We start from the raw sequence: 25,991 nt of genomic DNA, 5'->3' as shown, positions 1-25,991 counted from the left end.
ATGTTTTCATGTTTTTTGTTCCATTTTTCTTTTATCTTCCTTTTCTCCTTGCCTCCTTTTTTTGTTTTGTTTTTCTGTTTTCTAGGGGTTTTTTTGTTGTTGTTTGTTTGGTTGGTTGGTTATTTTGAACTAGAGATTGAACTTAACCACTAAGCCTTTTTTACTTTTTATTTTGAAACAGGGTCTTGCTAAATTGTTTAGGGCCTTGAACTTGTGATCCTCTTGCCTCAGACTCCCAAGTTGCTGGGATTACAGGTGTGTACCACTGCACCTGGCTCTCCTTGCCTCCTTTGGACTGAGAATTTTACCTTTTTTCCCATATTATCTTCAAATACCAGTGTGTTTTAGATTTTCAATTTTGATACATATATCAGTTCAATATAAAAGCAATATTTTTAACAATGAGATATTTCACATTCTCTTATTTTTGATACTGGATTGAATATATAATTTCTTTTTTATCGCTACTATAAACTATTTAATTTTTAAAAATTAATGGTTACTCCTAGACTTACAATGTACATTTTTAATTAGTCACAGTCTGTTTTTGTTTGTTTTATTTAGTTTGTTTTGGTGTTTAGGATTGATCTCAGAGTCTTAAATATACCAAGCACGCACTCTACCACTGAGCTACAGCCACAGCCCCAATTTTCAAATGACAATAGTATAGCTCATCCCTGCCCGGCCAGTTGAAATTACAAGTTTGCTTTAATTTGATTTCAATTGGAGTCGGTGGTCTTTTCTTTGCGTTCAACATTCAAGATTCTCTCTTTTATGTTTGATTTTCAGTAACTTGAATGTTTGTTATTATTTTTTTTAATATTTATTTTTTAGTTTTAAGTGGACACAATGTATTTTACATTTATGTCTGCTGAGGATCAAACTCAGTGCCTCAAGCGTGCTAGGCGAGCACTCTACCACTGAGCCACAACCCCAGCCCTTGTTCTCATTATTCATCCTTCTCAAGGTTCTGAGCTTCTTGAATCTGTAGTTTGATATCTTTTACTAATTTTTTTTAAATTTAGCCATTAGTTTTTCAAATATTTCTCTGTCCTGTTCTCACTCTTCTCCTTCAGGGATTCAATTATACATGTTTTAGTCTATTTGATATTGTCTCCCACAGGTATTGATGTGCTAGTTTTGTTTCTTTCCCTTTCCCTGCTCTTTTTGTCTTTGTGTTGAAGACTGGGTAACTTCCATTCGCCTATCTGCAAGTGTGCTGAGTCTTCAGCTGGCTGTGTTGAGTCTACTTAAGAACCCGCTGAAGGCAGTCTTTGTCTTTATTTTTATTTTTAGCATTTCTATGTGATTCCTTCTTAAAATTCCCATCTGAATGCTAAAATTCCTCATCTATATATGAATTTTAGCATTTCCATTATAGCATTTAACATATTAATCATAGTTATTTTAAATTCCTTGTCTGATAGTTCCAACATTCTTGTTATATCTGAGTTTGGTCGTATTGATTGCTTTGGCTCTTAACAGTGGCTTATTTTCTTTTTTATTAGAATTTTTAATAAAAAAATTTAGTCAGGAGATGAACTGGGATTGAGGCTTTGGTTGTTAAGGTTACCTTAGTGCACCATCATCTTCAAGTTCCTCTTGAGTCATGTTAAGGAGACACCTGTTTCCTAGAGGAATCTCCTTCAATGTTCCTGACCCACTCTTAGTGACTGACTTTCAAGTATGCCTTTGCCTCTGACTCAATTTCTCTATGCTTATGCCCCTCACTTAGAGGCAGAGTGCTGTTGCTTTTTACACAGAGCTTGCTCTCCTGGTTAAGGGAGGTGAGAAGGGACTCTGTGGCGTTGATCCCAGTCTTGAAAGTAGGATTTTTCTGTGATCCAGTTCCTACCCCAATGGTAGGCAACCTCTAATAATCTGAGCCCAAAATAGTTTCCCTCTCCTCTGTCAGAGGGTTCTCCCCCACCCCCCATTTCCCTTCTCCCTAGCAATAATGGATCCTCACTTTTGCCTGGAACAGGAAGGGAGGACACAAAAAAATTTTGCTGCCCTCTCCTAGTGGTTGAGGGATTTTGATCCACAAAGAGTGGTCCAGATGGGACTTTTGTGCTTCTTCTACAGTGGCAGATGCTCCCTTCCTCTGGGCTTGCACCACTGGAGGAAATTTGTTTTTTATATATGTTTTTTTTTTTTTTTTTTTTTGGTTTTGTGGTACTGGAAATCGAACCCAAGGCTTCATACAAACAAGTGCTCTACCACTGAGCCACATCCCCAGCCCCTGAAGGAGGTTTACTTTAGACTCTATCCCTACAACCAATCCTTTTCATAAGAACTCAGTAAAGCGGGTGGGGTTGTGGCTCAGTGGTAGAGCGTTCACCTAGCACACATGAGGCACTGGGTTCGATCCTCAGCACCGCATAAAAATGAAATAAAGATATTGTGTCCAGTAAAGCTCCACAGGAAAAGTCTCTAAAAGTTGGGACACACTCCTCTTGTATCTGTGGCCCCCAAGGTTTTCCTGCTTAGTCTTCAATGTTATTTGAAATTCATTAAAGATCTTAATTGCATCTTTCTGTTTGTATAATGGCCCCATCTTCCTCCCATGCTCTGGTACAAGTCCAGGGCTTGCTTCCTACTTCTCTTTGGAGGCCCATGCTTCTACTTTAGACTACTTGATTTCCCTGTGATCTCATCTTTCTAATGAGTTCAATGAAATTACAATATTTTAGATTATCCAACTTTTCTTGCTGTTCGAGTAGAAGTAAAGGTTCTACCACCTTTCTACATGATAGGCAGAAACCAGATCATATGGCTTTTTTTTTAGTTGTAGTTGGACACAATATCTTTATTTTTTTATTTTTATGTGGTGCTGAGGATCAAACCTAGGGTCTAGCACATGCTACGCGAGTGTTCTACCACTGAGCCACAATCCCAGCCCCTCACATGGCTTTTTAAAATTGTTTTGTGAGGGAGTTGGCTTAGGGCCTAAGTTTCTGAGGCTGGCTTCGAACTTATGATCCTCTTGCCTCAGCCTCCTAAATCACTGGGATATAGGCATGTGCCACTGTGCCTGGTTTTTTAACTCGCTTTTTAAAAAATGAGGTAAGGGGCTGGGGATATAGCTCAGTTGGTAGAGTGCTTACTTGGCATACACAAGGCCCCTTGGCATACACAGCACCACCACCAAAATAAAAATAATAATAAAAAAATTTAAAAAATGAAAAATGAGGTAAAATTCACATAACATAAAATATATAATTTTACCATTACAAAGTAGCATTTAGTATATCCAATTCAGTAGCATTTAGTATATCCAATTCAGTAGCATTTAGTATATCCACAATGTTATGCAAACAATCCCCACTATCTAGTTCCAGAACACTGTCATCATCCCGAAAGGAAACCTGTACCCATTTCTCCCTCCATCTCTCCGGTTTCTGGCATCTGTCCAATCTACTTTTCTTTCTCTATGGATTGCTTATTCTGGACACTTTGTATCTATATCTACAGATGCATACAATTTGTGCCATTTTGTGTCTGTTGTCTTTCGTGTAGCAAAAGGATTTCAAGATTCAACTGTCTCATCTGTGTTGTGGCACATGTATTAGGACTTCATTTCTCATATCAGCTGTTTGCATATAACAAATTTGTTTATCCCTTCATCAGCTGACAGACATTCAGGTAGTTTCCACTTTTTGGATATTGTTATTACTGATGTATGAACACATACATACCAGTCTTCCAAACACCTGTTTTCAATTCTTTAGGGTATATACCTAGAAGCAGAATTGCTTGGTCCTATGATAATTCTATTTTTAATTTTTTGAGGACTCACTAAACTCTTCCACAATTCCTGAACCATTTTATATTCCGAAAGCAACATATAAGGATTCCAATTTCTCCACATCTTTGCCAATACTTGTTATTTCCATTGTTTAGAAGCATCAAGTAGGTGTGAAGTGGTGTATCAATGTGGTGTATTTTTTGGTGCTGGGATTAAATCCACAGCCTTCTACATTCTATGCTCATACTCTACCCCCAAGCTACATCTCCAACCTTCACTGTGGTTTTAGTTTGCATTTCCCTAATGGCTAATGGGTTTGAACATCTTGTCATGGATCTATTCACCATTTGTTTATCTTCTTTAGAGAAATGTCTCTAAAAGTCCTTTGACCATTTTATATCATATTTTTTGTCCTTTTGTTGTTAAGCTTTAAGAAATCTTTACACACTCTTTTTTTCTTTTGCGGGGGTACTGGAGTTTGATTGAGGGGCACTCAACCACTGAGCCACATACCTAGTCCTATTTTGTATTTTATTTAGAGATAGGGTCTCACTGAGTTGCTTAGCACCTTGCTCTTGCTGAGGCTGGATTTGAATTTGTATCCTCCTGACTCAGCCTCCCAAGTCACTGGGATTACAGGTATATATTCTTTTTAACTATATGATTTGCAAGTATTTTCTCTTATTTTTATACACAAATTTTTTTAATTTTTATGACATCCAATTTTTCTATTTTTTCTTTCATTGTACATGCTTTTTTAAAAAAATTATTATTTTTTTAGTTGTAGTTGGACACAATCCCTTTTTTTAAAATTTATTTATTGTTACATGGTGCTGCAGGGTCTTGTATTGAGAAACTAGCCTCTACCTCAGAGCAAAGCCTGTCCAAGGAAGTGGGGCATGACCCTTGTCCTTGGAAAAACCCACAGAGCAAAATCCTAGGCACATACCCACCCGCTGAATTGTTTATCTACAAATAACAGGAGAGATCTGTGGCATCAGGTGTCCCTGACTCAGTCAGGCTAGGTGAGGACCCATAGCAACCCCCTAGTAACTACCAATTGTTGAGAGCCACAGCTGAAGGGGCCCCAGCAAACTTCCAGCTGCCAGCAAACTTCCAGCTGCCGGCTGATGATTGGCTCACAGCGGCCCCAGCAACATCTAGCTGATTGGCTCCTCGGCCCCAGCAACATCTAGCTGATTGGCTCCTCTGCGGTGATGCTCATTGGACTGTTTCCCTGCCCTTTCAGACCACGGAGCTGCTCATTGGGGGACTTTTTTGGCTCCGCCCACGTGACCCAGCCAATCGGCCTCAAGAGCAGGAGGATTGTGGGAGGTGGGGAGAAGCTTGTGTGGGAGAGAGAGGCTTGTGGAAAGCCGGTGGTGGCAGTTGAGGCTCTGGGGGTTTTTCCTGAGAGGCTGTTTTGTTTGGCGTGTGTGGTTCTAAAAATAAAGTTAGTTTCTTTTGACAAGTGGCTCCTGATTGTGCCCAGCCAGACTGCGGCATCTGGTGGCCCGCACAGGGAGCGACTGAGGGTAAGTGAACTGCTCGCCCCTGAGGGCAGGGCAAGAGGATGGGTAGCCATTTTAAGATTCCTCTTTTGTTATTTTGTTTCACTTTTGTTCTAAGTTGCCTGTCCCTGGAGATGTGTAAGATGGAAGAAAAACCGCTCACATCTGAGGAACAGATAGGGAGAAAGGACGGATGGACATTTCAGGAGGCTATTATAATGATTTTGTGTTGTTCCAATTTTGTTTCACTCTGTTTCAGTTTTGTTAGGCGTTATCTTGTTGGGTTGTATTATAGTAGAAATACGGGATCAGAAATTAGTAAAAAACAAACTGAAAGAGTGTTAAGTAAATTGTTAGAGGAAGGAGGCATCTCAGTAAAATCAAGAACAATCAGGGCATACGTTGATACAATACAAAAATGTAGCCCATGGCTTTTTAAGGAGGAGTTGTTAAATATATCACAATGGAACCATCATGGTGAAGATTTAAAAAGAATAGAAAAGAAAAGCCCAGGGACTCTGCCAGTTGGCACATTGACATTGTGGGCGTTGGTGTCTTGTTTGCTTAGTCCAAAGCCTTCAGTTCAGACAATGGTAGAGGAAGGAGAAGACATAATGATTCAAGTAAAAGAGAAGGCCTCTCAAGCTAGTCAGACAGAGGAAAAGATTCAAGTAAAAGAGAAGGCCTCTCAAGTTAGTCAGACAGAGAAAGAAAGTGTAAAACAGAAAAAGCCATCAGGGGGAAAGTTACAACAGGAGACTGCTACTAACACCTTTCTATCACCAGAGGGTGTAAGTGTCCAACCAACAGCACCACCTCTACAGGAGACTGCTACTAACACCTTTCTATCACCAGAGGACGTAAGTGTCCAACTAACAAGGCCACCTCCATATGCTGGGAGGTCCCCAACCCCCGCAGTTGATAGTTGGGATCCTGAGACAAGATCTCAAATATTAACATGCCCTGTATTTGAGGCAGGAGGGCAGCGATTTTACCAAGTTTTAAATTTCAAAACAGTGAAGCAGCTAAAAGAGGCTGTAACAACCTATGGTCCACAAGCACCCTTCACTGTAAGCATGGTCGAATCCATTAACAACTTGAACATGACGCCAGCAGATTGGGCTAATATGTGTAAAGCTGTGCTAAATGGAGGACAATACCTGTTATGGAAGGTTGCCAATGAGGAATTTTGCAAGGAGACGGCTAGGCGAAATGCAGCAGCTGGTTATCCTCAGAGAAATCTAGATATGTTGTTAGGAAAGGGACCTTATGAGGATCAGCAGCAACAAATTGCATATGATCCTGGCGTATACGCACAAATTGCTGCAGATGCAATTAAGGCATGGAAGACTTTACAAGGACATGGAGGTTTACAAGGTCAATTATCTAAGGTAATACAAGGAGCTAATGAACCTTATGCTGAATTTGTAGATAGGCTTATTCAAACAGCTACCAGAGTTTTTGGGAATACAGAACAAGCAATGCCATTACTAAACACCTGGCTTATGAGCAAGCGAATCGTTGGTGCAGAGATATCATTAGACCATGGAAACATGAAGATTTAAACACATATATTAAATTATGTAGAGACATTAATGAACAAGAGCAAGTCGTGGCAGCTGCAGTAAAACAGGCTTTAGATGCCAGAGACATTAATGAACAAGGGCAAATTGTGGCAGCTGCAGTAAAACAGGCTTTAGATGCCAGGCCAAGAACATGCTACAATTGTGAACAAACAGGACATTTTAAAAGGAATTGCCCCATTGGAGGAGGGTTTAACAAAACTAGGTATCAAAGGAGTAGAATACCAGGTATTTGCCCACGATGCCGTAGAGGGAGACATTGGGCTAATGAATGCCGTTCTCAAACCACCATAGAGGGTACTCCATTATCAAAAAACGAACAAGGACCAGGTGTTTATCCACGATATCGTGGAGAAAGGCATTGGGCTCCATTGCCAAAAAATGGACAGGGGGGCCCAATGCTCCGGGGCCCAAAACCACAAATATACGGAGCACTGGAGGAACCCAGCAACCCCATCAGGGTAGTGCCCAGGACACATTGTCCATCAGATCCCTCATCAGACAAACCAGAGGGAGCGCAGGGTTGGACATCTGCGCCTCCGCCAGAGCAGTACTAACTCCAGAGATGGGAGTTCAAATCATTCCCACAGGGGTGAAAGGACCTCTTCCCAAAGGAACAGTAGGCTTATTATTGGGACACAGCTCTTCTACTCTAAAAGGACTTATGATAAGTCCTGGGGTAATTGATCCCGATTATGAAGGTGAAATAAAAATTATAGCCAGTTCTCCAAAGGGTATATCAGTAATTTCACCAGGAGATAGAATAGCACAGTTACTAATAATACCCAGCCTACATGATAAATTTTCCAGTCGTACTGTAGAAAGAGGTTCCAAGGGATTAGGCTCCACAGGTGTAGATTGGGCTATGCTTTCTTTAAATTTAGATTCTCGCCCCATGCTAAAACTAAATATTCAAGGACATGAATTTAATGGGCTACTGGATACAGGTGCAGACCTTAGCATCATCTCTCATCAAGAATGGCCAAAACATTGGCCATTACAACAAGCCACTCAAACGCTTCGAGGCCTAGGAGTGGCGACTAATCCCCATAGAAGTGCAATGGTATTAGATTGGAAGGATCCTGAAGGATGTGAAGGAACTATACAGCCATATGTATTGGATCATCTTCCCGTAAATTTATGGGGACGAGATGTCCTAGATCAATTAGGTTTGACATTAACAAATAACATCAACCAAAATGCACCCACTATTATGACTAGACAAGGTTTTAGGAAAGGAAAAAGATTAGAAAAACAAGAACAAGGTATAGCAGCACCAATACAAATAGATCAAGGAACAGAAAGACATGGGTTGGATTTTCAGAAAGGGCCACTGAGACAATAAAAATTACTTGGAAATCAGAAAGACCAGTATGGGTTCCTCAGTGGCCCCTGACTAAAGAAAAGATACAAGCAGCCCATGACCTGGTCAAACAACAGTTAGCGGAAGGACATATACAACCTTCTGTATCTCCCCATAATACTCCCATTTTTGTCATCAAAAAGAAATCTGGTAAATGGAGATTATTGCAAGATTTAAGAGCCATTAATAATGAGATGGTTATTATGGGACCTGCTCAATCAGGGATTCCTCAGTTGTCTGCTTTGCCAAAAACCTGGTATGTTTTAGTTATAGATATTAAAGATTATTTTTTTTCAATTCCAATTCATCCTGAGGATAGTCCACGTTTTGCATTTACTATCCCTGCACTGAATCATGAAGGTCCTGATCAGAGATATGAATGGAAAGTACTCCCTCAAGGGATGGCTAACAGCCCAACTATGTGTCAAATTTATGTTAACAAAGCAATCCAGCCACTTAGAAATCAAAATCCTGAACTACAAATATTTCACTATATGGATGATGTATTATTAGCACACAAAGATAAAAACACATTGCTAGAATGTTATGCCACACTTACAAACTTATTAAAAAATTATAATCTAGAGATAGCAATAGATAAAGTACAATTAAATTTTCCAATTAATTATTTAGGAGTTCTATTATCCTCAACCATGGTCCATCCACCAAAAATTCAAATACGAGTAGAACAACTCAAATCACTTAATGACTTTCAAAAGTTATTAGGAGACATAAATTGGATAAGGCCTTATTTAGGTATACCAACAGGAGAGTTGGGACCTTTATTTGATATCCTAAAAGGTCCATCAGATCCAAATTCACCCCGAATGTTAACGCCTGAAGCAAGAAAGGCATTAAAAATCATTGAAACATATATGGAAAATATGCATTTGGATAGAATTGATATAAGTTTGCCTTTATTATTTATTGTACTACCAACAAAAAATATTCCTACAGGAGTATTTTGGCAAGAAGGTCCATTATTGTGGATACATTTATCTTATTCTCCTAACACTATTCTTACTAGGTATCCTGAGGCTGTAGGACAATTAATACTCAAAGGAATAAAAGCAGCAAAGGGAGTGTTTGGAATTTCTCCCAATAAAATTATTACTCCATATACTATGAATCAAATTGATGAGTTAGCTAATGAGTTAAATACTTGGGCAATAATCATGTGCAAATCTAATGTTTCATTTGATAACCACTTACCATCTAATCCTTTATTGTCTTTTTGGTCATTGCATCCTGTAATTTTTCCAAAAATGACAAGAAAAACACCTATCATGAATGCTCCAAATATATTCACCGATGGGTCAAATAATGGTACAGCAGCAGTAGTTACCCCTGATCAAACTTTTACATTTTTAGTACCCAAACAATCAGCTCAAAAGGTAGAGCTTAATGCAGTTTTACAAGCTTTTGTGATGTTTAAAGATTCTGTATTTAATTTATTTTCTGATAGTCAGTATGTAGTTAATGCTATAGTATCTCTTGAAGATGCTGGTAGGATTTCCCCTTCTTCTACTGTTTTCTCTTTGCTTTCCACTATACAAAGTCTAATCTGGGACAGAAAAGATCCATTCTTTATAGGACATATCAGGGCACATACAGGATTGCCTGGAGCCCTTAGTTTGGGCAATGATTTAGCAGATAAAACTACACATGACATACATATTTTTTCTACACTAGAAGAAGCTATAAATTTTCATAAAAAGTTCCATGTCAATGCTAATACTTTACAAAAGCGTTTTAAAATAACTAAGGAACAAGCTAGACAAATAATAAAACAATGTCAAAATTGTGTGACCTTTTTACCACAAGTTAATCTTGGAGTCAATCCTAGAGGATTGATACCTAACCATATTTGGCAGATGGACGTCACACACTTGCCAGAATTTGGAAAATTAAAATATTTGCATGTTACAGTTGATACTTCTTCTGGATTTTTGATGGGCTCCCTTCATGCCGGAGAAAAAACTAAAGATGTTATAGCTCATTGCTTACAAAATTTTGCCACTGTGGGTGTTCCAAAACAGTTAAAAACAGATAATGCCCCTGGTTATACTTCTACCTCTTTTAAACAATTTTGCTCAACATTTGGCATTACTCATATAACAGGAATCCCATACAATCCACAGGGACAAGGCATAGTTGAAAGAGCTCATCAAACTATTAAAATGTACTTATTAAAGCAAAAAGAAGGAATTGGGAAGGGGTATATATTCCCCAAAGATAAACTTAAAATAACCCTTTTTACTCTAAACTTTTTAAATTTGGATTCATCAGGACTTAGTGCTGCGGAAAGGCATATGTGTCCAAAAAATGTGCATAAGCCCAAGGTACTTTGGAAGGATATTCTAACAGGACAATGGAAAGGTCCTGACCCAGTAATTGTCTGGAGTCGGGGGTCTGTTTGTGTGTTTCCACAGGGAGAACAGCAGCCGATTTGGATTCCAGAGAGATTAACCAAGGTCCTGACCCAGTGATTGTCTGGAGTCGGGGGTCTGTTTATGTGTTTCCACAGGGAGAACAGCAGCCGATTTGGATTCCAGAAAGATTAACTAAAGCGATTTCTACAGACCAAAAAGAAGATGATTTGGCTCAAATCCATAACAACTGATATCCAAAACTCCAGTTTGGCTATTCTTACATCTGCAACAGAACAAGGATGCTTTTTTCAATATCTATTTTATTATTGCCCTTTGCCATATCATGAAGTTCTATTTTGTTTTTTGAGCTCATACAGACCTAGGTTAATGTTTTGCTGATCAGTTCTATTTTTTGACTATAGAGTTTTTAAACATTGCAATGGAGATTTCACCTGTAAAAAGTTATAAGGCCTTTACTATAATGTTATGTGTTGTATGTATTATATTATGTGTGCACAGTTGTGTTTTGTGTTATATGTTTGAATGTACGTATGTCCATATATCATATATGATGAGCGCTCATGATAAAATGGATCCAAATATTTTTTTTTCACGTGATTTATATGGTTTAATTTAAATTGGGTAAACAACTGTTGAGGATTGTTTTAATATGTAAACAAAAAAGAAGGTTAACAGATCTGTTTGTTTACTTTCACCTTTCCTTTTCATTATATTTAATAATTCTCTTAAAGATAATGTAAATTGTTAAGAAAATTGTTTTCTTTTAGTGCCTTCTGTAATGTTACATAATTTTTTCTTTAGCCATTATTGCCAGAATTCCTATCTTCATCCCAGTGCCGGTGAAGACAATGTAAATTGTTAAGAAAAGTGTTTTCTTTTAGTGCCTTCTGTAATGTTACATAATTTTTTCTTTAGCCATTATTGCCAGAATTCCTATCTTCATCCCAGTGCCGGTGAAGACAATGTAAATTGTTAAGAAAATTGTTACATAATTTTTTCTTTAGCCATTATTGCTAGAATTCCTATCTTCATTCCAGTGCTGGTGAAGTCAAAGATAAAACCAATCTACAGCTTCTACAATAGCCATCACTGAACTGCTTGCAGAACTTGCCTGAACACATTGTGAGCTCACCTGTATGCATTGTGAACTATCTGTTGGTGCAGCGACTTGTGGTAGTGTTGGGGTATTTTTGCTGATGATGTCACCGGTGGTACAATTTTTCAAAGGAGCCCTCAATTGGCTTAATGTCATGGCATTTTGCATCCTCCTCTACTAGTGATGGTCTAAAATTTGGGGGCCAACAGAGGTGAGGCAAAGAACCTCACCCCCCCCCACTGGTGCAAAGGCCTATCCACAAGTATAGCTGTATGCTGGACCGGTAGTCAGTGACGGGTATGATCCAATTGCAGTGGTACCAACCTAAGACAGGAGGCTGACGCCTAGAGGTCAGTTCATCCGATGACGGGTAAGGACCATATGTTGAATTGGACTGCCTAACAGACACGGTCCCTAAGCCACATGCTTATTGTTTAAACAGAGAGGGGGAGATGTTGAGAGCCACAGCTGAAGGGGCCCCAGCAAATTTCCAGCTGCCAGCAAACTTCCAGCTGCCGGCTGATGATTGGCTCACAGCGGCCCCAGCAACATCTAGCTGATTGGCTCCTCGGCCCCAGCAACATCTAGCTGATTGGCTCCTCTGCGGTGATGCTCATTGGACTGTTTCCCTGCCCTTTCAGACCACGGAGCTGCTCATTGGGGGACTTTTTTGGCTCCGCCCACGTGACCCAGCCAATTGGCCTCAAGAGCAGGAGGATTGTGGGAGGTGGGGAGAAGCTTGTGTGGGAGAGAGAGGCTTGTGGAAAGCCGGTGGTGGCAGTTGAGGCTCTGGGGGTTTTTCCTGAGAGGCTGTTTTGTTTGGCGTGTGTGGTTCTAAAAATAAAGTTAGTTTCTTTTGACAAGTGGCTCCTGATTGTGCCCAGCCAGACTGCGGCAACCAATGAGCATGAGACAGGGAAAATACCTGGGATGCCAGATGACCCCCCAGTAGTTTATGGTGGTTTGATAACATGTTGGGAAACCATGAGTTCAGCAGCACACCCCTCATGGCTTAAACCAATCAGTTCAAACGAATCCCCCCCCCCTTGTAGTAACCAATCACCCTTACCCAACTTGTTCCTGCCAATGAATATGCTAATCATGTTTTAAAGTTGTTTTATGATTTTCCCGTGGTGTGTGATGATTTTCTAAGAGATGCTATGATGTATGTGAAGTCCCTGCCTTCCCCGAAGAGTGTATAAAACTGCCGCAAACCCTGGGCTCGGGGCCTCTCAGCGTCACCAGTTGCTGTGTGCGCGTGGAGGACAGAGCTAGCTCGCATTAAACACCTCTTTGCTGCTTACATCAATTTTGGTCTCTGGTGGTCTTTTGGGGGGTCCTGAATTCGAGTATAACAGTACGTGCTAGGCAAGCACTCTTACCACTGAGCCACAACCCCAGCCCTACTGCACATGCTTTTGATGTTGTATCTAAAAATCTGTTGCCAAATGAACACTTTCCCTATGTTCTTCTGAAAGTTTTATAGTTTTAGCTCATATACTTTTAGATCACTGATCCATTCTGAGTTAATTTGTATATGGTGAATGGTAGAGGCCTTAGTTCATATGGATATCCAGTTGTTCCAATGCCATTTCCCTGGTCAACTGACTAGAGATAAACGAGTTTTTATCTGAACTCTCAATTCCATTCCACTAGTTTACTGTACTACTTTTTTTTTTTAAAGCACTAGGGATGAAACCCATCTGAGATACATCCCTAGTCCTTTTTAAATTTTTGGTCTTGAGAATGGGTCTAAGTTGCTGAAGGTCTTGCTAAGCTGCTAAGGCTGGCCTCAAATGATTTTGTGATCCTCCTGCTTCAGCCTCCTGAGTCACTGGGCCTATGCCATCATGACCACTTGTATTCCTTTTAAAATATGTGACAATTGTTGTTTTCTCTCAAGAGTAAATGGTAAGCAACAATATATGTAAACTTTGTAAAACGGTATTTAAGAAACAAAAATCAACTTCAGAACTAGAACAATTCTAAGTTTTGTACAAGCTCTGCCTTACCTGAGATAAGGCTTTGGGTGAGGATGGCTTTTGGCCTGAGCCTAAGCAACTCCATTTTAAAAACTCCAGTTTGAAAACTTCAGTCTCACCAGGCACATCCACAGAGCCCTCCAGTAAGGCCTCAAACAAGTTACTTCCCCTCACCCTGATAAACAGAGTGATGCCCCAAGTAGGCTGTCCTTGCCTGATAAGAAGGGAAAGGCAAGAAGATCAGGGTGGAGACCACCTGACCCCAGGGTAAATGATGTCATGGAAAAATCCAGTGGTAGCTGATAAGGATCAAAAGGGGGGGAGGGTAAAAGCCCCAAAATTTAGTATAAATAATAGAGCAAATGAACAGGGATTCAGCCAGCTGAAACAAGGATTCACTCAAGCTGGAGAGCCTGATGAGGATATGGATTGATATCCCATCACTTGTCATTATTTCCTGAGCCTCTGTGTGATCCTCACCACTCTCAAACTCCACCACCTCATCTGCACCTTGGTGAGAGCTGCAACTCCTCCTTACAACCCTCTCCTTAACCAGTCATCCACTCCAAGCCAGGAAAAGCCTGCCTTGGTTCTGGACCTGATCACCACGGTCTGAGTGATTGTGCATGTGCTGGACTTAAAGCCTAAGGCTTAAGATTTTTGATATGACATTTGAATTTAGCACGCAGAGGGAATGTCTGTCACTAGCCTGTCATAATTAAGTTTGTTTTACAGTGCTTAGAATTAATCTAGAATTGTCTGCAGTAAATTAATTAATCTAGAATTGTTTGCTGTGAATGGATAATGTCTACTGGAGTGCCTAGCATTAAGGATTGTCATTTTCTTCGTTAAGAATCTATAGATTGAAATTGTATTGAGTAATTTGAGGAAATAAAGCATTGAAAAAGGAAAAAAAAAGTAAATGGTAAGAAAGGAAGGGAGTTCAAAAAGAAGGCCAATTTTTAGTAAATTTGGTTGGTATGAAAGAGAAAGGTCATAGCCAGGGGGCAATAAAAGGAAGGTATTTTGAGACTTAACATTCACTTTATATCTTTCATATACCCCACACTTTACCAGATCATTTCTACATAATATTTCATTTAATTCTCAAATATTTCAAGTATATCTCATTCCATAAGCAAGAAAGTTGTGATTCAGTAACATTAATTGACGTTCTTGTCCACAGTCACACACTCTGCTAATCTAAGTGACAAAGTCAAAGTTATACCTCAGATCTGTCTGATTTTATTTTAACCTTTTTGGTACTGGGCATTGAACCCAGGGGTACTTAACCACTGAGACACATCCCCAACCCTTTTTATATTTTATTTCGAGACAGGGTCTCACTAAGTCACTTAAGGCCTTGCTGAGTCGCTGAGGTTGGTATTGAACTTGCAATCCTCCTGCCTCAGCCTCCCAAGGCACTGGGATTACAGGTGTGAACCACTGTGCCAAGCTTGTCTGATTGCACATTTTGTATCTTTCCTACTTGAGTGTTTTGTGGACATAAGTTTGAAGTCCTTCGGACCCGCAAAGAGAGAACTAACTGGCATTCAAAAATACATCCCTGAAGCTCAGAAAAGAGTTTGAAATTAAAGATAAAATTTAAAAATAATCAGTTCATAAGAGCAGTTGAAGCCATGGAAAAAGTTCACCTAAAGAGAATCTGAAAAGGTCTAGGTGTCGGCCTCAAATGGAATCCCAGGGCACATATAACATTCAAGAGGGAGGAGGAGGAGGACAGGGAGGAGGAGAGGGAGGAGGAGGAGGAGGAGGAGGAGGAGGGGGAGGGGGAGGGGGAGGAGAAGAAAAGGAGAGAGAGAGAGAGAGAGAGAGAGAGAGAAGGAGATTCAAGAAGATTTGGTAGTCAGAGAGTTAGAAAGAAAACAGGGTTATCTAGCTCACTAGATAGCAGGTCCCATGAGGGAAAGTACACAAGCCAGGTGCGGTGGCACAGGCCTGTAATCCCAGTGGCTTAGGAAGCTGAGGCAGGAGGATCACAAGTTCAAAGGCAGCCTCAGCAGAAGCCCTTGGCAACTTAGCGGGACCCTATCTCACAAAAAAAGAAAAAAAAAGGTCTGGAAATGTAGCTCAGTGGTTAAGCACCCCTGAGTTCAATCCCTGATAACAAAAACAAGTAAGCAGTTCCTCTTGTTCATTTTATATCTCCAATGTTAAACACTGATGATATAAAATGAATGTTCAGCAAATATTTGTTGAATAAGTAACTGGCTGACACTGAAGCTGAAGGAGAAGAATGTTTCCAAGAGACTAGGCAAGAACATTAAATGCTTTTGGAAAGACAATGAGGACCTGCAAAGATTACTAATTAAAAATGTGTATACTTTTCTCAGTTTTAAAAAATAGGACAGGAGCAGGGATTGTGGCTCAGCAGTAGAGCGCTTGCCTAGCACAGGCGGGACCCAGGTTCGATCCTCAGCACCACATACAAATAAAGGCATTGTGTTGTGTCCACCCACACCTAAAAAAATAAATATTAAAAAAAATAGGACAATGAAAGACAAGGTGTGAAAAGTGATCACTTGATTAGACAGTGAGCAAGACAGCAGTCAACAAAAAGAAAACTAAGGGGTTGGAGATATAGCTCTGTTGGGAACATGCTTCCCTCGCATGCATAAGGCCCTGGGTTCAATCTCCAGTACCACAAAGAAAGAAAAAGAAGATTAAGTCGAGTAACTGAGAAAAGTCAACTTAGTGGACTAAGCAGTGAATGGAAGTGAGGAAGAAAAGAAAAGCAGACACTATCATTTTAAGAAGTTTGATATAGGAGAATAAGAGAAATAAGTCAGTAGTTAAAGGGACAGCAGAGTGACACAAGTTTTTGGTTTGATGAGATGACAGACATTTCAACTTATTTGTGAACTTAAGTATCCCTACAACTTTTAACACTCTAGTGTACAAGCCACTGTAAACTTGTTTGTAGTGTTTTTGATAAGCACTATGTGTGAAAGAAAAGAATTTTTCTAGGGAGGGAGGAATTTATTGAATTTTTGAAAAAGAATTTCCAAATATTTAGAAGTATTTACATTGGCAGTTTACACCACTCACCTAGAGAAAATACTGAAAAGGATAACAAAAAAATTAAAATATTTTCAAAAAAACAGAAATGACTATTACAAAGCATTACTAGGAAAAGATACTCAAACTCATTTTGAGACTAAAATAATTTGTTTCATTCCCAACACAGATACCTTACCCAAGAGAAAAAAACGTATCAGAGGCTTGAGAATGCTATTTTTATTAACTCTACAAAAATATTTTTAATATTTACTTTTTATTTGTAGTTGGACACAATACCTTCATTTATTTATTTTTATGTGGTGCTGAGGATAGAACCCAGGGCCTCACATGTGCTAGGCAGGCACTCTACCATTGAGCTACAACCCCAGCCCCACTATTTTTTAATAATAGACATTTAAAAAATATTTTTTAGTTGCCAAAGGACATTTATTTTATTTACTTATACGTGGTGCTGAAAATCAAACCCAGTGCCTTACATATATACTAGACAAGCGCTCTACCACTAAGCCACAACACCAGCCCTACAAAAATATTTTAATTTCATATTTGTACACATATTTTAAGAATTTTTCTTTAGGATCTGTCTTTTAATGTGTTTTTTGTTTTGTTTTCTAGTAGTAGAGATTGAACCTACGGTTTCATATATGCTACACAAGTACTCTACCACTGAGTTACATCCCCAGTCCTTTTTAAATTTTAAGACAGGATCTCACTAAGTTGCCCCAGTTGGTCTCAAACTTGTGATCCTTCTGCCTCAACCTCCTGAGTAATTTATGTGATTTTTAAAATTGTATATATAACATAGGAAACCAGTTCCAGTCAAATTTTCACTATTTGGTTTTTATAAATTTTTTTGTTTAGTTTTAGATTTGAGTAAAAATAAGACAATGTAAATATCATTAAGCAAAAAGGTAAGATGTAAACTAAAATAAAAATTGACAGGCAAGGTAGATTTCCAACAAAGTGAATCTAACGGAAAAAAACAGAATGAGAGGGCATGGAGAGGGTTAAAACGTAATTCATAGCTATGGACACTAGATGGTGCAAATATTTTCCAGGACTTAAATTTTATTGACCTAATTACTCAAAACTTTTAAGGAAAATTCCCCCAAAGAAATTAAATTTCTTGACTCTATGAGAAAATTGATCTTTTTCTTTCTTGTGTGTGTATGTGTGTTATTTATGGCTATAGGGTGATTTGTATGTGTACATGTGTATCTTTGTTGTTTTCCATTTTGCTTTTGCTTGGCATAAATGTGTTGAACTTGCATATTTTCCAGATATCCTAGCCCTTCTGAGTCAGCAGCATCCTGCATGTGCCTAAATGACTGTTGGGTTGATGGTGGCGATGATTATGATATGTGCCCTCATGGTTTTAGAACTAACTCAATTCTACCACTGCTAAGGAAAAACATAAAAGCGAAGTACCACAAGAAAAATCTATCCCCCAAATATTGTTGCATGGAAAATAGCAAATTTCTTTTTTTTTTCTTTAAAAGTAGAAGTAAACTAAACTTACTTCTATTTTATTTATTTTTTTTCCAAATCGAAGTAAATGAGGTTTTCTGATCATTTATTTTTCCAAAGGTAAATTTAAGTACCATATCAAGCTAACATCACAAAATCCCATCAACAAACTTTAGCTATCTAGCCCTCTTTTAGATTGAAAGAATTGTATGGCTTTTCTACAGTAAGTCTTAAAAAATAGCAAATTTCTGGTCTAAGATGCTAGAAATTCCTACAGAGCCATGATGAGTACTTACTTGAATTAGGGGGCCAGGATTCCCGGTATTCACTACCTGCTTGCATTCTGGGTGACTTGCTCCAAACCTGGGGAGCCACACAAAAATCACAGAAGTTATGATCAATGAAAGAACTTAACCAAGAAACTTAAATCATAAAAGGAAACCTAAAATATATACTTTTCTACTACCTCTTCCACAAAATACAAAATTTAATACATTTATCTTAATGATAGTTGTGTCAATTTATGATAAGCTTTCTAGCTTCCAATGCATTTCTCATATATTTTTTCATCCAAGGCCAATTTCATTATGGCAGAAAAGGAAGAAGAATAAGCATTAAAGAGAGATCATGCGGTCAAAAGCCACAATTAGACAACTATGCAGCTGCTAAGACTAAGAGTTACCATGAAGAGTTCCTTCCCTGGATTGTCATACCATGATGAATACATTTCCATTGAGAAGAAAACCAAAGAGCAAACCAACTGGAATCTTCATCTTTTTTTTTTTTAACGTAAATTTTTTAAATTTATATATGACAGCAGAATGCATTACAATTCTTATAACACATATAGAGCACAATTTTTCATATCTCTGGTTATATACATAGTATATTCATCTTTTAGTGCTGCCTTCATCTAAATTAAAATTCATAAAACCAAGCTTGCTCATGGAGCTTGCTTAAGCGAAACATGGCAACAAGAGAATTACCTTCCTTTCTTGTTTCTTCTGTGTCTCCATGACGTGGAGGCGCTCCATTAGGCTGGAGATGCCCTGCTCCAGGCTGTCAATGGTGTGGTGCTGAGGATCATGGCCACTGAAGCTGTTGCGCAGGCTGCGGAGAGCATCTCGAACAATCTGCAAGTCACTGGTCTGTGGATGAAAATAAGGTGCTGTTGCCAAAGTACAGTACCATATTATTAGTCATGTCCCAGCCACTGGACTTAAGAAGGTAAAGGAGAGAAGTAGATCTTTTATTTTTGTGGAAGAAAGTTTCCTCCTCAGACACAGGCCTACTGTTTGCCCACTAATTCTTAATTTTAGTTAGCTAGTGCCTCACATCTTTTTTTAAAATTTTTATTAGTTATTGATGGACCTTTATTTATTGATTTGTTTATAAGTGGTTCTGAGAATCGAACCCAGTGCCTCACACATGCTAGGCAAGCGCTCTATCAGTGAGCCACAACCCCAGCCCTAGTGCCTCACATCTTTACACATCCATCAGAAGCAAGAATTAGGGGACTAGAAGCCTAGTCAATAGGGGATGGCTGGGACACTGTTCTGGTTTCAACAAGAAGTGGCAGGACTGTGTTCTACTCCTAGGAACCTACCCCTCTGTGGGTGATGGAAGCAGCTCCTTTTCCTGCTGTTGGAAGGAGAAAACCATTGCTTTGAGAATTGTGACTGTTGTAGTTGGTTACCTGTAGCAGCCAGAAGAAATGATGCCTGTTAAAGGGGAAGTTCTGAATCAAGACACCCTGTTTTAGTTTTCTTCTTTACATTTTTATCACTTCCTGACAGAGTATATAGTTATTTGTTTAACATCTCTGTAAAAATGTAAGCTTCACGAGCACCAATGCATTTTCCCGTTTGTTCCCTGCTAAATCAATGTTGTACTCAATGCTTGCAAGGCATGGTGGATGTAGAATGAATGAAAGAAAACTTTGGCCTGGAGGCCAACAAATTAGCCTCTGTCACAGTCACTGGAGGGTCTCCTACTCTAAGCACCTCCTCCCTTTGCTTTGTAACAAAATAAGAACAGTGTAATATTTTTTGAACCTGACTGTGGGTCAGGTTGCTTAAATACAACCATATTAGTTATGTGGATTATGTCAGTAGTATTTCAATTTTCCAGATAAGTCTTGCACTTAGGGCTCATCTTAAGGTCACACAGTGTAGACACAATAAAGCTGGAATTTGAAACCAGGCTTTTTTTTTTTTTTTATCTTGGAAGCTGCACTCTTAACCCCCTCCCCATATAGCCTCTCAGAAAACTGTCTGTGGCATTGGTTTAGCTCTTGGTGACAAACAGAATCTCCCTCTTTGCCAGGAAATGTGGGAGGGAAAACACAAAATTCTAGGTTACCTCATCTGCCTCTCTTTTCATACAGTGAGCCAAAAGGACATCTTTGTGTTCTAGTTCCCGTTCTAGATCCACCTGCAAAACAGAGATTAAATCAAAAAAGGGTTTCTTCAAGCCAAAGGGACAGGAAAACCAGTAGCTGAGTATGTTCTGACCTGCTGATGACTGGCATCTGAGAGTTTTCGGAGTGCTTCTTCCAGCTTGACCTGGTGCTGTTGAAGGAGGCGATCCTTCTGCCCCAGCTCTTTCTGTAATAGAGACAGTGCTTTCAGATGTGTAGCGAAACCCTATGTAATGCAATTACACAGAGCCTCAGCAGGCAGGCCTTTCCCCAATATACCAGGAAGGCGTGACACACCACAACAGCCTTACACAGTGCAAAGGATTCTTGGAAGGGTAAAGAGGATGGGAACTACCATTTGTAAGAGGACCACCATGTGCCATCCAAGCTAGTTAAAGACAAAGATAAACCTGGAACTGAAGTTTCCAGACTCCAGGTTCCGTGATCCTCCTAGAAATGCTATCTATTCTTTGGGGCTAGTAAATCAAGGAACAAAGAAAAAGATTTCCTTCCAGAAAACAAGGATGAAAACAGAATACTTTAGTGTTCCTTGAGCAACAGCAACAATGGGCTATTCATAAAAGGTCAGTCAGGTGGAAGTCATTTCTAAAACAATATTCATTCTTTTTTTTCCCCAATATTTATTCTTACTTTATATTCTCCCAAGAGCCGGTTCCTCTCGTCCAGCTTCCTCTGCAGATCCACCTGCGATGATATAAAGAATTTACTGGCATGTGCAGCAACCTTCCTAGAAATGAGCTATTTGGTAACCAGCATTAATGTTGGCAGTTACAGCATACAGCACAGAGAGGGCATAGTTATGATAAAAACACACAGCTTCTCTCTGTGTCTTTAAGTAAGATAATCAGACTACAGAACTACAATTTTGTCTCACTGTCCTCAAACTTCAAGAGGTCAAGGACCTTCCTGCCCAGTGTGGTATGGGCTTTCACCTAGGAAAAAAATTAATCTGATGGGAAATAAAGATAACTGCAGACACTGAAGGCAGGCATCTCAGAAGCAAGATAAAGAGACATCAGGATGGCGGATCTACAAGCAATAAGGGGTCTCACTGAGGTCAGAGATCATACATTTGACTCACATTCTGGTTCTGAAGCTCATCTTTGTCCATATTTGCCCTCAGTAGTTCTTGTTTGAGCTGAAGAACAGCTGTGTCCTGCTGAGTCAATCTCTGTTGCAAGGCATCCTGGGGGAAAAAGCATACTAATTATTACGGTTTCAATTAATCAATTAGTCAGTTATTATCAAAAGTTACTAAATCCTTGACCAACATTAGTTAAGGTAAACTGGGAGACAAAAAGAGTATACGGATCTTGCAATAAGAAGCTGACATCTGTCTTTTTTGAGGAGAGTAGCATCTAAGGAAAACTTTATCCATTGTCCTACCAACCTGACTGAAATTGGATTTTTTTTTTTCACCTACCACTCTTTCCTACCCTAAACTTCATTCCTGCTGCCTGGTGTCCTGAGAATAGGATCAGATAGACCTAGACTCAAATTAAAAGTCTACTTTTGTGACATTGACTTGGACAATGAACTCTCCCTTCTCCTACCCTGGCTTTCTCATCTATATCTTGGGCATATAAATACCAATCTAGGGCTGGAGTTGTGACTCAGTGGTAGAGCGCTTGCCTGGTATGTGTGAGGCACTGGGTTAGATTCACAGCACATATAAATAAATTAATTAAATAAAGGTTCACTGACAACTAAATATATTTAAAAAAAAAAATACTGCATCTAGCTTAGCTCTTTTTCCCTCTACCTCTCTGTACAGTTCCCATTTCCTAAAGGGATGGTCCTATCCCCAATCACCTCTCTGCTCATAAAGAATGCCGGGGATCACTTCCACTCTGGCTTCCAGAGCCCTGCTGCTATCCCACTTCCACTGGCTTCCAAAGCCTATTCTGAACCAGGATTGGGATTATATTTCCACTGTCAATGTGTTCTTGGACTGATGGCTCCTCATTCCAATTTATAGGATCTTACAGCTGTAGGCTGTCTTTCCCCCAACGTGAACCCTCTTAGTTCCTACCATGCCTAGGAAAAGATAGGCTGGATGTACTTACTTGGGGCCAGCTGTAACACATTTCCCCAACCCTCATGATCTCAAATGAACTACTGCAACGGGGCTGCATTCAGTATATTTATCCTGACTTTTCTCTCTTTACAAACTGCAAAGAATGGTGCAGGCCCTGAACAATGTGGGAGCCCGTTCTTAATTATGCTAACTGCCATGACAGTACATGGCAAAGGCAGTCTAAGATGTCCCTGGCATTGGTAGTTTAGAAGAACATTTGCAAAGTGTGCTCCATGGGATGTTAATGAGTTACAAGAAAAAAGTACTTTTTTGGTTAATAATTCTAATTTTTTTTAGGTCAACCTCTTTATGACAGACCTTCTCAGATCCTTTAACATGCTACTATCCACTGGGAATCTTCAAGATACCATAGCACTTCCCAAACTTCTTTGATCATGAAGCATATTTGTGCTTTCAAATATTTCAAAACACTAAGATTACAAAATACACTTTGGAAGATGCTTCTGAGTTATATTTCAGGCTAGTCCATGACCAGCTATGCAAGGAAGAGGGGAACAGCAGAGGCTTAAGAATATCCTCTTCTACTTTTGGGTATTTATTCAGTAGAAAAATTCCACTTAGATGAAGTAACATACATTAATGGTTATTAGCTAGATCATGGGTATTAGCAAAAGATTGGAAAATAAAATACCATCAATAGAAATATGATAAATACATTAGCATATATGTGTATACTAAAACACTATGAAAATATAAAAAATGCCTAAGAAGGTCTTTATTGAAACAGAATGATCTACAGGATCCCTTGCTAAGTGCAAAAAGCAAAGTGACAAGCTGTATTTACAGTATACTACTATTTGGGTGAAATAGACATTATACATATGTATATTTTACAATATATATACACATTTGCTGATAATTGATACGTTACCTCCAGGAAAGAGAACTAGATGACTGGGGGGACAGAAACGGAAGGCAGACTTTTCCTAATCTGTCCTTTCATACCTTTAAACCACTTGAATGTTATTAACTATTCCAAAGCTAAGTAAGTAATATTTTTCTTTGGGAATAAAAAGGACATTCTTTCATATTGAAGAGAAGTACTTTACACGTGGAGACAACTGAGATGGCACAGAGGGAAATGGTAGCACCATGAATCATAACTACCAGACATAAACCTCAGCAAAACAAAGATACATTCTTCAACATGCCTCAATTCCCACCCACAATAGTACAAAGCCTATTAAAGACCCCTAGCAAATTAAAATGATTCTCCTAGCACCCAACTATTGCCACTTACCAATAGACTACTTTACCTTACAGAGACTTTATTTAAAGAATTAAATATCTTCCTTTTTACCTTTATACCCTGTAAGTTTCTGGCTTCTTGTTTACATTTCAGCAGCTCTTTCTGCAAACCAAATATAGTTACATCAGATGGTGGCATCTGGGTTGCTTCAGAAGCATTACCTCATTCTGTCAGTGAGAAGACAAAACCCAGTTGACCATCCCATGAACGATTAACCCTCTACTGAGGCAGACAGATGTGATCCAATAAGCATTAAAGGCTGACCCACAAAAACAAGAACAGGACCTACTCCATTCTTCTCTGTGGCATCTCAGCTTAATTGCCCAGAAACAGTCTTGCCAAGGAAAAAAACACCCCATCAATCTCCACAGGCTCTCTATATTTTTCATTCTTCACCAACAAGAAAATCTAATCATAATAATCTAAATCCCTCTCACTGAAATATATAACCATATCTAAATATGCCTATGTCCATGTCATTAAATAATTATCTCAGTTCTTAAGGTTCAGCTAAGGATTGGAGAGCTTCTGGACTCCACTCTCTTCTTTTCCTAACACATCATATTTAATTTGCATTTCCCAATGCATCATATTTAAAATGCATCCATTTAATTAACATATCCAAAATGGGATTTTTGTGTGTGTGATACTACTGGGGATTGAACCCCTGAAGATACACCCCTGCTCAGAGCCACTGATCCAAACCCCACCCTTTTTATTTTGAGACAAGATCTCACTAAGTTGCCCAGGCTGGCTTCAAACTTGTGGCTCTACTGCCTCAGCCTCCAGAGTCACTGGGATTATAGGGGTGTGCTACCACACCAGGCTCTAAAATGGTATCCTTAACCTGGACTCCACAGATGGGATTGAAAATTACCCTATTAAAATTCACATCTGTGGGCTGGGGTTGTGACTCAGCGGTAGAGTGCTCGCCTAGTGCGTATGAGGCCCTGCATTCGATCCTCAGCACCACATAAAAATAAATAAATAAAGGTATTGTGTCCAGCTACAAATAAAAAGTAAATATTTTTTTAAAAAATTCACATCTATGAGTATGTGTGCATGCACACAGGTATATTTCTGGGGAAAGGGTTAACGTCTTTAGTCATATACCTATGACTCAAAAAAATTAAAAACCACTGACCTAAAAGAATTCTGCAAAGTATTCATAAAAATACCACATTGATATTAGACCCATTTTTTCTTTTAATTAGAAAAGAAATATTTCAAACATAGAGAAAGTACAACCAATTATAACACATATATCTATTACCCACAACCATGATTTAAAAGGTATTACTCTTTTTCACATGCTTGGATACATCTCTGTCTTTCAATTAAAGACAAAATACAGGTAGGGGTTCAGCTAACATCCTGATTCCGCATCCCCTTCCCTTCACACAAAATTGTCTTGAAGTTTGTGTGTAACACTCCCATTATTTTTTTTCAAAGGGTAAAAGGCACATGTCCTGACATACCTTTAGGTCCTGATTTTCCACCATACTCTGATCCAAACGACTTTGAATTATAACCTAACATAAGACAAAAACAGATGATTATACAACTATGATATGAAATTCAGAAGCCACTTTGTTTGAAAAATATTTATCAAGCACCTTCTAGATATCAGCTCTGCACTGAGGCTACTTAGAAGAGGAAACAGTTCCTGCCTTCTGATGGAAACATAGGCCCAAAGTGCAGCAAGTAGAACAATATGAATAATGCTTAGAATAAGTATGTGTGTATTGGGAGCAGGGGATAAGATAAAGGGAGAAAGAAAAATGACAAGAGATGAAGTTGCAGAAGAAAATAGGGGCCAGATCATGAAGGGCCAGTAAGGATGACAGGAAATTGATGAAGTCTTATGCAAAGAGATAACAAAGTGAAGTTGGCCTCTAGGAATATTATTCTTGTTATTTTATAGAAAACGAATTAGAGGACAGAAGAGGAATTAGGAGAACCAGTTAGCAGGAAACTAGAATGCTGGATGAATGCCTGAATAAATTAGTGGCTATGAGA

The 25,991-nt window shown here is 39.0% G+C and overlaps 1 protein-coding gene across 4 annotated transcripts in view; it reads right to left on the bottom strand.

Annotated features, from left to right (window-relative positions):
* The window catches only part of LOC114089037 (dixin), a 43,840-nt gene that overhangs the window by 8,886 nt on the left and 8,963 nt on the right, over nt 1-25,991 (bottom strand). For all 4 annotated transcript variants that reach the window (XM_071616702.1, XM_071616703.1, XM_071616701.1 and 1 more), the window contains 9 exons: nt 25,451-25,504; nt 24,024-24,074; nt 21,707-21,811; nt 21,256-21,309; nt 20,699-20,791; nt 20,547-20,618; nt 19,792-19,881; nt 19,172-19,333; nt 18,482-18,548 (listed from right to left, as the gene is read on the bottom strand). In XM_071616702.1, the coding sequence (XP_071472803.1) occupies nt 18,482-18,548; nt 19,172-19,333; nt 19,792-19,881; nt 20,547-20,618; nt 20,699-20,791; nt 21,256-21,309; nt 21,707-21,811; nt 24,024-24,074; nt 25,451-25,504 (748 nt within the window). The remainder of the gene's footprint in view (nt 1-18,481; nt 18,549-19,171; nt 19,334-19,791; nt 19,882-20,546; nt 20,619-20,698; nt 20,792-21,255; nt 21,310-21,706; nt 21,812-24,023; nt 24,075-25,450; nt 25,505-25,991) is intronic.

Source organism: Marmota flaviventris, chromosome 9, assembly GCF_047511675.1.
Source record: "Marmota flaviventris isolate mMarFla1 chromosome 9, mMarFla1.hap1, whole genome shotgun sequence".
NCBI classification, from domain to species: Eukaryota; Metazoa; Chordata; class Mammalia; order Rodentia; family Sciuridae; genus Marmota; species Marmota flaviventris.
The sequence above is the reverse complement of the archived record's forward strand: the minus strand, read 5'-3'. Positions and strand labels throughout refer to the sequence as shown.